We start from the raw sequence: 15,287 nt of genomic DNA on the forward strand, positions 1-15,287 counted from the left end.
TTCAGGGCAGTAGTGCAAGTTTGCAGGCAAAGTCAGTCACGAAAAAGGAGCTGAGACCTTGAAGAGATCAGTAAGAAATCTGAGAGAGGAACGTCAAAATGCTTTTTGACAGAGCTGATAGAAAGGCACAGCTCCAAGCTGTGGAGTTGGTCACACCTCTCCAAGGGTGTATACGTGGCAGTGGTCATGACAGATGGCTGCTGGAAATGGTAACAAGAGGAAGACCTAGAAATCACAGTCAATGAGGCAAATGTAATCTACTTCTTTCTCATGCCTTACTCAACCTTTCTCTTTCTTCCAAGTGTTGGGAGCTCACAAAGATGATAAAGGAAAGAACTCCAGTTCTGTAACAAATTACACTGCTAACACAAAAAAGCTTTAAGTAAAGAGAAAATGAAAGGAGTTAATTACAGAGGGTGCGAGAAACTGCATCAGTACTTAAGTGTTCTGACCTTTTACTCACCATGAGTGTAAATGCATTTAATTGTGAAATGTTTTATCTGCATCTACCGTTTGCCTATTATTTGCTGTATAAGATATTATCTGTTGATATACAGCTCAGTGTTCACTCATCTGTTAATGAAAATTAATCCATGACTAAAATTTATAATCCTTAATAACCTCACGTTACAAATATTCTTAGGCTACTGTACAATTTGGCTATTGAAAATGGGTTAGTTTAAAGAAAATGTAAGTGAAAGGTCATTGTCCCTTGTCTGGTCTTGATAGACGTTATCTTACTAGAAGAAACGTTTATGCCCTCAGGCCAGAGGAGGATGCTGAGCATCCATGAGCAGGACCAGTCTCCCTGGACTTGCAAGAATCAGTACCTCTGTAGCCAGAGCTAAATTATGCCCCTCGGCTGTTGGATTGGTATGTGTGCTCGAGAGGCCATCTACACGTCTTTGTTTTACAGTTTCTACAACAGCTAGAAGAAAACATCAGGAGTGAAAGTGCATTAGTAAATTTGTCTAGGCAGGGATTTTCTAGCTTATTATTTCCTTGCGGAATGAAACCAATCATCCAGAAGGAAAACTAATCAAATTCAGCAAACGACTGAATCAGTTTGCATGAGATCTGTCTCTTTATGATAACCCTTGTTCAGCAGAGAAGTGTGGCCCAGAGGAGAGGTCTTCTGCTGGTTAGTCTCACTTTTCAAGTATGTAAGTGAGAATTTACGATGTTGTTTTTAAGTCTCAGCTAAATGGGAGATATCCTTGGGCTGAATTAGTGTTCTAATTTGCAGTGTGTGCAACTGCAACCTTGTACTGTATTTGGCTTCTGAAATACTTTACCCAAATATATGTAATACCATACACTACAGGTTCTTTTAATAGAGCCAAGTTCTTTCTGCCGCAAGTGAGAGTCCACTTATCTTGGAATATGACATTTTTGTTACTATTTAAATTAGAGTTCTTGAACATTAATTAGCACGTCTAGGGTATCAGCTGGTGAAATGTCTTTGGGAATTAGACTAGCACTGAGAAAATCACCCAAGCAGGAAACAAACATGTTGAAGAGGGGTGGTCTGCAGCCTGCTGAGGGAGGTATGCTTCATGCCTTCCTGCAACAATAATTCTGGAGCACCTGGTTAATTGGGCTGTGGAAAAGTACAGATAGGTTCTTTAGAGTTTAAACACAGTATCTTCTGCAAAGCTACCAATCTGTGCAGCATATTTGGAAAGTGAACGTGGGAGATAAAGCAGAGAGTGGGGAGGCTGGTTGTGGAGTTTTATATTTTGTTTTATTTCAAGAATAACAACAGTTATTTTCTTTGACACAGGTCCATGATTACCTTAGGAGCAAGTTGTGTTCTCTCTATGAAAATGACTGCATCTTTGACAAGTTTGAATGTGCATGGAATGGATCAGACAGGTAATCCATCCTTATGTCCATCACTGTCTTCATTTAGCTCCCATATGATGGGGAACAATCGAAGTGAAGTGTTACACATGGTTATTGTCCACATCAATTTACATTTACATCTTCACATATCAGTGTTCAGGTTGATAAAAGGTATTTGGATATTCGTGCAGTTGTGTCTCTGACCTCATTAGACATGACGTATACCTTGTTAATCTTGGCTCATGCCTTAGGGGGAAAAAAAACTTCAAATTCTGTCCGGTTTCACCAAAATCATAAGTAGGCTGCAAAAGTTAAAAAGAATGCTGCCAACTTGCACAGCCCCACCAACACACTAAGGAAGCTCGTGTGAGTCTGTATTTACACATGAGCTGCTTCAGAAATCCAGTTCATTTACTGGAAACAGGGAGCGAGGAAAGGCAATCACAGGCACCCACTGATTCTCCACAAACTGCTGCCAGCTTCCCACTGACATAAATGACAGTTTCTTCTGATACCTGCCCCCATCAGAGCAGTCCCTTTCCCTATGTGCTGAAGGAGTGGTCCTGGTTTTTATCTTGGACATAATATCTTGTTGAATATTTTCATAAGAAATAGTGGCACAAGTTGGAGAGTGCAAGCGAGGATGAAATGTGCTAATGCCATCATGTTAGCAAATGGTGGCAGTACTTTGGGGAGTAGGAATATTGTACAGGAAGAACTGAGCAGCCGAGAGGACTGGGATAATAAAAATGGATGAAATCCAAGAGTGTAATGCGAGGTGAGGATTTTAGTTAAAAGAAAACACAAACCTTCATCTTATCAGTTGAAACAACTCTACAGGGACATTCATACGCTAGGTGACTGCAGAAGGGATTAGCAGTCTACAAAATGCATGTGAAAGAGAGCACAGGAGCCAGTTTTGAATGGCGCACAGTGACTTCTGGCTTAGCAGAGCTAGAAGCCAAGAGGCAAAAGTTTGGCACTCGCTGAGAGCCTGGAACTGTGCCTTCAGCAAACTTAGCCTCTCATTTGGGAAAGAGAAAAACAGTCCATCTCATTGTATTTGAAGCAGACCTGCCCCCCCAGGACTGGGCAAGGACTATGAAACAGAGTGTGAGGCAGCTGTGAAAAAAGCAAATATGATCCTTCAATGGGCAAGACTGGGATATCCAGCAGAGAAAGGAGTAGTGGTGACATTATGTTAGGGTCTTATTCAAAGACCTTTGGACTGCAGTTACACGTTTCTTGTCCCTCATCTCCAAGGTGGATGAGCTAATCAGGCAAACGGACAGCTGCTCTAAAATGAGGAGAGGGCAGGAGTTTGGTTTTGATCAGCTTAGCAAAAGAAAAGCCAAGATTATACTTGCTTCTAGTAAGTATATCAAGGAGGTACACATAGGGAGGAAGAGGATCTAGCTAAGATAAATGTGACTGATAATGACACAATAGCAAATCAGTATTGAATGACAACAGGTAATTACAGCCTGGAAATCAGAGGTAGTTCATTCCTGTTCAGACAGTGACAGTGTGGAGCAGTCTTCCTGTCCTGAGCAGTGGAGATGTAAGAAGCCCAACTGTTTTGACGATGGTGCTCAGGGAATCTGTGAAAGCAGTTATTTGAGACATTGGTTAAAATGACAAGTGTCTGATCTTGAAAGTGCAGAAGAAGGTCTCTTCCAGTCCTGTGTTCCACAAATGGAGATAAAGTGTAATGCTGTACACTGTGCAAGGGGCATCTTCTCTTTGGAGTACTTTCCTTTGCTCAGTTCCTGTGCCTGCCTAAAGATTCTGTCTTTACTAAGAAATAAAACTTTTACCTTACCTGTATCGTTTATTATGCAAATGAAACTATATACTTCCATTATCTCTGTTGTCCAGGGTAATGTGTTTGCTGGCAAGGATTAACTCAGCATTGTATCCCCTGTGATAGAAACTACTGGCCATTTAAAATGATGTAGGTGGACCACACTGGGCAAAATCCTTCCCAGATAGCTGTGACTGCAACTTGGGCACGAGCTGTTGTGGAAATGGCTTTGATATAGTCAGAAAGTGGGAATGACCCACAGAAGTTTTAGGGGAAGATCCAGGTTTTGGAGCTTTTCTCTGAACCTCCCAAACCCATGCATGAATGGATGTTTTAGCAGAGGGTTGTCTCAGTAGACTGGGTGCTGCTTGAGTTTGGTTCTACTGGAAATACCAAAATAAAAGCCTTTCTTGGAAATATGGATGATGCTGGTCCCTGCCTAAATCTGGCACAGAAGAACAGTGCAATCAAATTGTTCAGCTATCGTGAAACTTTGACAAAGACTCAGGGCTTTTCAAGTCCTTTCAAACCGTTTTGCTTATCCTTGATGGGAATTGCCAGTGCATTGTACAGGATGCACAGCCACATGTTCCCAGGCCCAGAGTCTTTCTCCTGTAGTTGAATGAAACGCTGCCATCCTCATTAGTGCGGTAAGACCACTCTCTGGATAGTTGCCTGATAATAATAGAAATATTATTCAATATCAGGATTTAAAGTGAATGTAATATTTTCATTCCTACTTGACAGATCAGATAGATCAATGCAGTGAGTAATTATTAAGTGAGAACATTAGATTGTGGGGGCTTCATTTATCGTGCTGCCCAGACACCGGGGCGTTGTTAGTCGTGCACAATTACCAAATCCGTCACTAAACACAATACACTGCTCTTGATTGTAAGAAACTGTTGAGTAGAGTAGCTGGCAACATTTCACAAAAGATAAGGATTCTCTTTAATCTCATGGTTTCTTTTTAAGAGTCAAATGTATCAGCACCTATGTTCATTTTTTGATGAACATTCACTCTTCTGAGCTTCTTGCTTCTGTGTATGACAAGTATTGTATTGTTTTGCTACACACTACAAGGATTTTTTTTTTCGGTGGATCACAATTTAAATTATATTTGGGTACCAGTAACTCTTAAAGAACAGTTCATTTGAATAGTAAGGTCACTAAATTTGATCCTTTTGGTATCTATTTTTTTAAAAAGGACTACTGCTGAAGGTAAACAATGCCTACTAACAATGGTACTCTTCAGAGATGCTGCAATACAGTATTTATATTATTAATACGTATACATAACAGTAATAACTGCAGTTCTAAACATGTTACTTTTATCTTTTGCAGACTTCAAAGCTACCATGACAATTTAAAGTGACAGTATTGTTCAGTTAAAAATGAAAGCATATTTATTATTTAGGTAAAAATACTCCTTATTAATTTTTGTCATTACTAAGGAGTTAATGTAGGCTATGATAGAACCTGATGCTGAGGCTGTTTACAAAAAAAATCAATGTATGTGAGCTCTGATTAGAACGTGATTGATGCTCAGTACTCCAATGAACAGGAACTAATGCGATCAGACAGAGCCGATCTCATTTGCTGAAGGGCACATTAATCACTATGTACTTTGGCAGCAACAGTGGTCAGGGGAGGGAGTCAAGCAGGGGTCTTACACTAACTCAACGAGATGAGCACATATTATCTGTCGTTGAGTATATTACACTAAAATCATGCCATCTTTATTGTATATACATCATTACATGACTATGTAGAATATGTGAGCTCTATTTATACACCGATTTAATTTAATTCTTCCATTTACTTCCAAAGTCAGGTCTTTTAATAATGACCCGCAAGACACTGTTTTCTTCTCACTGTCAACCATACCCATTTTGTTATTTCGGTTTTACCTCAAAGATTAGCACTTATGGAGCTGTTTGTGAGCTACAGGAGAAGCCAGTGAAAGAAAAAAAAATAGTGTAGTAATTCTACATGGTAGTAAGTGAATACCTTAATTACTGTTCTTTTTTTTTTAAGATTTTAAATGAATGGGTGTATGGGAACCCTTCCAGGGAGACTTCTGAATACCATCATGATAAGTGATATGCTGTAAGCAGATGAGTGCAGTCACATACAACTGTTCAATCAGTCCTTTCCTACCGAACTGTCATTCATCCCACTGAATGTCCGTCAGCCTTCACTCTAATCAGGCGGAATTGGCAGGTCCCAGTGGATGAGACGTTAACAGTCTCTTCCTGTCTGGCAGCACGCTCCATGCTGGAGAGCTCGAAGACATCATTTTGTTTTCAAGGCTCGGCATGTCAAATATTAGCTTGGAAGGACTTGAGGATCCCCTGTTCTTATTCCCAGTCTTATCCCAGACAGCTGCACCAGAGTGCCACAACCCTGAATCCGGTGTCTCGTACTTTCCCATCGCCATACTCCCCAGGAGGTTTAAAGAAGTTCCTTCTTTGTGATGGGGAGTCAGTTGCTTCACGCAGTGCAGAATAAAGGAAAATTTCCCAGTATGCCAACAGGCCCCCACTGTTTGCAACAGTGCTTCCTCCTTTCCCTTTGTCATAATAAATCTCATTTTTCATTCCCATGAAAAATGTTTGTGAAGAGTTTTCCTGGAGCCAATCCTTTCTTCTCATAAGGACAGCTTGTCACGAAACCAGATCTGGTGGGTCTTGCTTGTCAGTCCCAGGAGACTGCAGATGTGCTGTTCTGCACTGGCACACACACTAGTGAAATCTTGCAAATTTAGGGGCTCAAAATATAATCGGGGAGACAGTTTCAGGTCAAAGAAATGGTCCCTTTTCATGCTGGGTGCCTTGAGGGACTCCTTTGCAGAGATTTACAAGTCTGGAGGCAGGCTCTGGTGGAAGCTGCTCTGAGTCTCCTTCCCTCACACTTGCTTGGAGTCAATGTCCTGCCTCTCTTGCCGCAGGGAATGAAGTTCTGCTGCTACATTTTCAGTGAGGGGCAGGTTAACAGGGCTGGTTTAGTTTTTCTATCATCCTTAAGCCCGGCATACACTGGTTCTTGAAGCCTGCCCAGCCTTAGTCCTGTCATACCATCCCATGGCTTCCATAGGCTCTTGAGCAACAGCAGAGGGGGGAAACTACGCCATGAGCTGGATTTCTCCAGACAATAGAAAACTGCAGGTGAAGAAATATTTCTATGCATCTAGAAAGACTAATCTGGGCCAGAGTTAGCCCAAAAATTATTATGAAAGAGTCTTTAAAAAAAAACAACAACAAACCCAACACAAAACAATGTGAAGCAAGTACGGTTTGGTTTTTAAGCAAGCCTTAATTCCAGCTGATGTTCCCAGGGTTTCAGGGCAAGCCCAGACATCCAGGAAGGCAGCTGAACGGAGCAATTTTGATAAAAACTGTTGCATGCAAGGATGGCCGCAACATGGATGACATTTAAGAGCTCGACTAGCACTAAAGAAATCGGAACGAAATATGGGAAGAACAGATACGAGAAAGACAGACATATGCCAATTCTTAGTGACTGACATGTTTGATGAAATCTCAATGCCTAAAAAATATTGTGGAAGATCTCGTTGAAGTTTAGTACAAATGATGAAGTCCTATTCAGATGCCCTTGAGGTTGGTGAAGTAGGGAATTTGTTGACTTCAGAACAGAAGCAGAATTTTAGAGAGGGAAGCCATGTACTGAAGCATTTCATTTAATAAAGAGTCATTACCAAAACCGAAATATTGAGAGCCAGATGTTTTAAGGTATTAAGATGCTTAAAGATGCTGAAGCCATCAGTAGTCGTTAAGAGTGGTGCTGTAGACCCTCAAACTCTGGCCCTAAATTAAACATCAGTGGTGCAACTACTGGTTGTCACGTTCAGCCCAAAGGAGAAGGGCTTTCTCAAGGGCTGAGCAAGTTGGCTGTGAGAGTAAGCAAGACTGGAGGTAGTGGGAGATGGCAAAGAAAGGGTGAGCAGCGAGACCTCCAAAAGTAAAATGAAGAGATGAGAGGAAAAAATAAGGAACAGAGAAAGGGAAATGACAAAGTGAAGCAAAAGAGACAAGAGAGAGCAGGGAACAGAGGGTGAAGCTGGGGAGGACACTTCACTGGCAGGAGAGAGAAGCAGATACAGTGTTTTTTAAAAACTGTAGAGCAGGGTAGAGGGAAATGGAAAAAGAGATGGGGAGGAAGAAGAGGGGGAGGGAAAGGAAAACCTAACTGGAAAGTGTGGTAAAGACCAGAGTCAAGATTATGGGGGAAGAAAAAGAGAACAGAATGGCAACTAGGGAGGGAGTAAGAAGTCAATACAGTAGGATTGGACTGTACTGAGGGTTTCCCCTTCCCCTTTTACCTTCTGTAAGAATACATTTGTCCTTCTTGTAAAGAAAAAAAAAAAAGTCTTTGGGCCATAGTGACCCCACGTGAGGACTGAAGTTTGGCAGTGAGGTGCCTCAGACTGTGTCATTAACAAGCAAGAATGCGCCAGTGTCAGTGCAGGCTGCATGAATTAGTAGCATTTCGTGTTGTCGCTCAAAACATGCACCTCTGAAGAATTGTCAGAAACCCTCAGACCTTGCTTGGAGCAGCTCTAAAAGAGGGAGCACAGAGCACCCCCTGTGCTCTGCAGAGCAGCACCATGCAGAGAGGAAAACGTGTTCCCCTCGCCGGGCAGCACAGGAGGGTTAGCGTGGAGCTGTGTGAATGCAGATATGGGTGTTGGGGCCCTGCAGATATGAGGTGTTGCCTCTCCTTCCAGAGCACCGGCTAGGCTGCCAATGCCTGAAATGTAGGCAGTGGTAGCCATGTCGCTGCTGTTGGGGTTTTTTCCTGCTTTTTTGCCTTTTTTGCCTTTTTTTAAAATTATTTTTGTTTTAAATCATGCTGCCTGTAGCTGTGGTGGTTTGAGCTAGATAGAGTCTATCAGCAGCTTTACTCCAGCCTGAGCTATCAGTATGCTGCTCCTCAGGGTGCACTGGAGCATGTTCTGCATCCTAAATACCCCTGCACGGCTGAGATGACAGTACCTCTGACCATGTGTAGCACAACTTGTAAACCTGCTTTCTGCGTAAAATTAGGTGGTTAGGCAAAGCTCTTCCGGGCTGCTCCCTTACCCACCGTTGAATTAGTATGGGCTGTTTTGGGTGAGGGGCTTCGTTTGGTTTCTTGAACCAGCCTCACTTGCAAGGGTTTTGTGCAAGCACTCATCTCAACACTGCTGTACAGAGCAGGGTCTGGAAATACAGAACAGACTCTTCCTATACTCAGCTGCATTTTTTATTCTAATATATATATATATATATTTTTAAAATTCTCCTTATCGCATGCATTCCATTATCGTACACTGTATTTTCCTGAACGGGAATAAATTGCAGGCTTACATCTAGTTCTTGCTCTCTTTTATTGTTATTTTAAGCAGCAGGTAAGGTTATAATCCATCTGTGTTTGTGACCTTGAACAAGAATGGGCACTTTCTCATTTACATAATGCTATTTTTTACTGAGCCATTAAACTGCAGAAAAACAGGGCCAGCATGAAAAGTAGTCATCTACATATGTTAAAAAAAATAACTGCAGTAAATCCAACCGAAGAAAGCGGACTTTTAAAAATATGCGGGAGTTCAAGAAATTAAAAAGCAAATGGACTGTAAAGGCAGTTTAACTGCAAGTAAAACCTCCTAAAATAAGATTCTTGACAAACACCTCTCTGTGCATTTGGCGCACTGGTACTCTGCCTGCGTGAAAACTGCTCCCCTGACGGTTCCTGCCTTCATCTGGAGGGATGCTCCTCATGCCCCTGGGAACCACAGCTCTCCAGCCCATGGCTCAGGGTGCCCCAGCGTTTCAAAACTTTGCCTGGGGGGAAAAAACCCACAGTACTGTGCTGGGCTGTTTGCATCACAAATTGCGTATGCTAGCGCTGAGATATGAAATAACCTCGACTTTTTCATGTTGTGAATAACCATTACAGCAGGAGCCGTAATGACAAGACACGGTGATTTGGAAGGAGTGAAACATTAGATTTACTACTGTTGATTCAATTTCTGAAATGGGCACTAATCTTGATCAATAGGCTTTCTGCAGCTTCTGGGATACATTTTATCAAGCTGTCACACTGACTCTTTTGGTTTTTTACCTCATGAGATTGTTAACTTGTGCCTTACTGAGCAGGATTGTCTTTGCAGGTGGGGAAGGTAAGGGAACCCTCACTGCAGACAACCCAAGGGCAGGTACTGCTTCTGCGCTCTCCCGAGCAGAGAGGCAGCTCCCCGCCAGGGCTGGCTGCAGCTACGTACGGACAAGGGCCTCTGTTGCCCATCCCTGAACTCAGCAGCAGAGCAGCCAGGGGTGTGCTGCCTGCAGACCTCAGGAAAGCAGCCTCCCGGCAGGGCGAAGGCTGTACGTGAGCTGGTGCTGAGGGCAGCGTACGCTGTGTCTCTGTGCTACGCCTGTCTGATTTGCAGCAGTTCCCTTCAGCACTTCAGGAGCTGCAAAAAGCTCAGTGTGGAATCAGCTGTCATCCAACTCCAGTATGCCATCAGCAAACGTGGAAGCAGGATGGAGCTGGCAGTCCTGCTAGTGATTCACAGCGTACAAATCCAGCTCACCCGCTCTACTTACCCTGCAGTGGCTCTGAAGCGAGCAGAGCTGCTGTCAGTCAGTAGCTGTAGTGCAAAAGCAGTTAGCTGCACAGCTCCCATTTGTGCGTTTTTCAGTATATTATTCATTTATATTACAGTAGCTCCTAATGGCCCCAAATGAGATCAAGGCAGCACTGGCTGGAGGCTGTGCATATAGCGTAAGACAGCTCCTGAATCCAGGAGCGTCTAATCTAATCAGCTAGTGAGTGTACGACAGAGAGTGTATTTTATGCCTTATTCTCCTGCAGCTGCATATGCCATGGTCTCCTGGCCAGTATGCTGCTCAACACAGATTCCTCCAAAGTGGGAAACAACAGCAAAGTGTTAAAGCAACATACCTGTCATTTGAGAAGGAGGTTAGTTTATTCTATGCGAAGCATGGGAAGTATGCTCTGTTGGGCTGTACCAGAAAGGCAGATAGTTCCTGATTGCCTGAGTCTTAGAACTGTACAGCTTTTCCTGTGGAGACTTGGCTGTTCAGGGGGGATTCCCCTTCCAGAATGGAAATTCAGAAAAACACCCTGTTTGGGGCTGAGACAGGAGAGTAGAGCGTGGCCCTGGCTTCAGATATGGAAGAAGTTCACAGGGGATGAGCTTTCGAACAAGGCGCTGAAATCCATGATTATGCTAATCCAATAACCCGAGGGCCACGGATGAAATCCTGAATTCATTAAAGTTAGTGACAAAATATCCTCCCCTAGGGACTGGGGGAATGAAGCAACTGGCAATCCATTATTTCAAACTACAAGCTGATTAATGGGGTAATTTTTATACAGATTGAGGTATGTTTTCTGTCTCTTTCTCCCAGACCCAGAAATATATCCTGACTTGAAGCTTCATTCAAACTTCATACAAGAGATGACAGAATCCTCTTTCTCAATGTCTTTATTTTTAAGAAGCATTGTAGATACAAATTTTAATGGTGTCTAGACTTGCAAGGTTTATGGCTTCACAAGGGAAAAGGGTTTATTCTGGAAAGAATTTACTTGTGCAAATTCAGTGTGATTTTTCAGAACCTTTCGAAACACCTTTCTTCAAAAATACTCATTAAAATATATAATTATGTACTAAATCTTACTGTTGTATCAAAAGGTTTGAAATACTTGGAAATTTTTTTTAAAGACTGTTTCTGGAATCATGGTAAATCTCAGCTGTCAGAAAAGGTAAGGCTCTGGAGAAAGAAAAAAACCCTGAAATATATGATCCTTAAATGCTCATAAAAAGCTGGAGGGTAATTAAAAATAACTTACTAAAGCATATTGCTTTTATTGTATTGTGAAGTCTGTCTCATGATGTCAGGATCCTGACATTTGTGCATGCTTCAGGATGCGAGTTTTGGGGTAACAAATTTTCATTGAGTACTCTAATAGGGAAGGGGAAGACATTGGTAGAAGAAGACTACTCACTCTGGGCAGTACTGGGAAAAATCCTGTTTTGTATTCTTTCCCAGCTGAAACCAGAAGATGTCTAATCCCAAGGTTAAAGCTCAGCTGTCCTGATCCAGTCATGTTAGCAGACCTCCCACAAGCTGCTGTTTAATTTTCTCTTTGTTTTTTCTCTCTCTCTCTCTCTCTCTCTCTCCAGTGTGATAATGACAGGTGCATATAACAACTTTTTCCGAATGTTTGACCGAAATACCAAGCGGGATGTTACCTTGGAGGCATCCCGAGAGAGCAGTAAACCACGAGCTATTCTTAAGCCCCGGAGAGTCTGCGTCGGAGGCAAACGGAGGAAAGATGACATCAGTGTTGACAGTTTGGACTTTACTAAGAAGATCTTGCACACAGCGTGGCACCCAACTGAGAACATCATTGCTATAGCAGCGACAAACAATCTGTACATATTTCAGGATAAAGTGAACTCAGAAATGCACTAGATTTATCAATATCTCTCTATATTTACAAACCAGCCTCTTGAGAGGTGTAGAAGGATGTGACCTTCACAAAAATTGTGGCTTCTGTGGTGGGATTTGTAGGTTGCATCCTTTCATCCCTCAGCCTGTATCATTATTGGTGGCAAGCCAACTATTTTCCATCACTGCAACTGTATGAGTAAAAGGCACGACTGCAAATCCAGTACTGTGGTCTGTATTGGTTCCTTTAAACAAACAGGGGTATTTATTCACTTTGGGAGCGTTCCTGAGGAGGGCTGAGACTCCTCAGCTCCCGTCAGTCCTTTCGAGGGTCTCAGTGGTTCACAGGACCACGCTGTTCTGGTGCACTGCCTGCTTTTGCAGTCCACAGCATTTACCACATTGTTAGAGCTTTTTGCCTCAATCTCTTGATTATTGTTTTTTCAGTAACATTTTCCTGTCTTTCAACTAAGCCAAGCCTCTTTGAATGGATAGCCACATCCCTTTAGAGCACGTGGCACGTTGGAGGGGCCTCATGACAATTATAACTGGAAGCAGAATCCCTGCTGGTGAAAAGCTGCCCTGTCTCACCTGTCCCATTCCCTTCTTTACAACACCCTCCTATTTATTTCTTTGTTCACATTACTAAGTGCTTCAGCTTCCCGAGTGAGTAAGTGACAGACTGGTACGGTTACTCAAGCCAGCTTATTTTAAGAAGTTCATTCGCCATAGATCTCTCTGCTCTGTTTAAAACAATAACTAGTATCTTCATCACATGGAGGACTATTAAAAAACTTGGTATTGCCACTCCAGAGGGACTGGCTGGTCAGACACAGCCTGGCAGTTAACAGACAAACCCGTCCTACCGCTTGGGGGTTGGAGTTCTGGCAGCCTGGGCTAGAAGTGCTGTCCTTGAAGGCAATGAGCGACTTCAGTGGGAACGAAGTTACAGCACTGCTAGACACTTCAGAAAGTCCCTCGTTTGTTTACTGCGCTGTGGTTATTTTAATCCTGGCCTTTGGGGAATACAGGCAATGCCACGCTATCTGTAACTGTAAAAGAATGGTACTGGGAGATGTGGCACTGCTCAGTGAAGTTTAATGGTTGAAAATGAGCAACAAAATTATTCCTGGAGAAATATTAAAAATCAAAACCTCCAAACCAAACAAAAGCTTCTTCCACATAAATACCTTTAGATCTGTCTCTGTTTCCAAATGAATAGTGATGTAAATGGAAAATGAAAGTACACGCAATTGGTGTACCACATGCAGGAATTACACGGGAATGGTGCAGCGGGCAGGGAGTCCTCTTAATCCAGGAAAATAAAGTTCTCCTGCATCCCTAATAGCTCTGGCAGGAAAATTAATATCCCAAAGGATTTCTCCTCAAACCATGAGCACAACTTAGATGACCTGTTAATCTGCCCATATTAAAACTCCTCAGAAAAAATAAAAGTCTTTAAGCCATTATGCACTGATTTCTTGGTAAGTGGAGAAGGTACTGACGAAGGGATCTGCATGCTTTTATATTTTGGTTTGGGGGAAAGACTGGGTGAAAATCTGCTTACAAGAACTAAAAAAACAAAGTCTACAGCTTTTGTATGACATCTTAACACAACACATGAAATCTCTATGAAGTTTTCTAGCTCAATGCTGTATATTTTGTGTGTAGAAGCACAAACGCATGTGCATCAGTTTCCAGCCACGCTAAACACATACGGTATGAAACGTGTAAGTTAATTTTAAAGGGAATGAGGAATTTTTGTTTATAAAACACTGTTATGCTGTAGCAGGCATGGACAGTATATGTACATATTTATTCTAATGAAATTTCACAAAATTGCTTTTTTTTTTTTCCTTGTAAAAAGGTTTAAGAATGTGGTAAATTGTATAGAAAGCTTGTTAATGCCAAACTACTGCTTCAAGGGTGTCATACAATTTCTTTGACTTTTGGCCTCCTCCATTAACCTTTGCAGCTCAAAAAAAAATGCTATCAGCTCATATTGGCATCTACAGCTAGAAGTACTGTAAAACATATATTTAGCTTTTAACATCCTCAAGTAAGATTCTATAGATAACTTATTATAAAGCAGATCTTAATACAACAATTTTTTGTTTTTAATTTGAAGTACCTTACTCTGTTACAGCTTTGGGTACCAAAAAGAACATGTTAAAATTAAATAAAGAAATATATCTTTGGAGCTTTATAAAACTAATGAAATACCCAACCAAAATACCATGAAGTGATTATAGAGGAAATAAATAGAAACCTTTCAAAGACAGACCAGTATTCCATTCCTGTCTTTGACATCACTACTACAGATTGGTTTCCTGGTTTCTTGAATGTATGGAAAGTTAACATCGTCATTGTGAACGTTTCCAACTTTCTTTCTCTTTTTAGTTTGAGCTTTCAGTGGTGTAGAGTAAGTGATGGTAAAGTTGGTAAAGCTGATTGTTTTGAAAGCTGTTGTTCATGGCTGCATTCTTTGTGTTGCACAAATTAGCTAACTGTTGTTGAATAAAAATATAAATATGTTAATACCAGCTTTTTCAATAAAACTACAACCAAAAAGGCACAAATAGATGACTTCAAGGCACAGCTTATTTTTAAGCTAGACGTGAAAGAGTTGGTTAGCTCCTTTTACAAAGGAGGAGGAGTCACAGGGATCAGGACTCACAGGACAAGCGACTACGTGAACATCAAGTCTTGTGGAAGGTAGAGAAGGAGACACAGTGCTGTGAGTGGGCCTGACTTGGGGCTTTCGGGTGATGAGAGTGTGCGCAGACCGTTACAGCAGAGCTGGAGATACGCTTTTGGCTCACACCTTAGACCAGCTTTTTCCTCTGCTCATAGCCCAAGACAGACTTTAGGAGATTTGAGTCTGAGTCTCCTACAGATGGAATAAGAGACGTGCACAATGTGAAGGGACACACACAACCACAGGGTAAAAAAATGGCATTAGTGTCATCGCTGGCCAGGCTGGAGGCCTTCCAGCGCAGCGGACCGTGAGGGTATGTCTGGGATGTGTCCAGCCCCGGCCTCCCAAATGAGACAGACGTTGGCCCAGGTGACAAACCAGAGGGTTACCCAGCAGAGCAGCATCCCTCTTCACCCCCACCGCTCTCTTTCTACCTCTACCCCAGGGGAAAATAAAAAAA

General features: G+C 42.1%; 1 protein-coding gene across 9 annotated transcripts in view; it reads left to right on the forward strand.

Moving 5' to 3' along the window:
• Positions 1-14,667, forward strand: part of PPP2R2C (protein phosphatase 2 regulatory subunit Bgamma) — a 200,191-nt gene extending 185,524 nt beyond the window's left edge. For all 9 annotated transcript variants that reach the window (XM_087737217.1, XM_087737220.1, XM_087737218.1 and 6 more), the window contains 2 exons: positions 1,784-1,875; positions 11,862-14,667. In XM_087737217.1, the coding sequence (XP_087593343.1) occupies positions 1,784-1,875; positions 11,862-12,153 (384 nt within the window). In that variant the 3' untranslated portion in view covers positions 12,154-14,667. The remainder of the gene's footprint in view (positions 1-1,783; positions 1,876-11,861) is intronic.
• The last annotated feature ends 620 nt before the right edge of the window (positions 14,668-15,287 follow it).

Source organism: Nipponia nippon, unplaced genomic scaffold (assembly GCF_047370975.1).
Source record: "Nipponia nippon isolate SJK-2023a ecotype South Korea unplaced genomic scaffold, ASM4737097v1 scaffold_6, whole genome shotgun sequence".
Lineage (NCBI taxonomy): Eukaryota > Metazoa > Chordata > Aves > Pelecaniformes > Threskiornithidae > Nipponia > Nipponia nippon.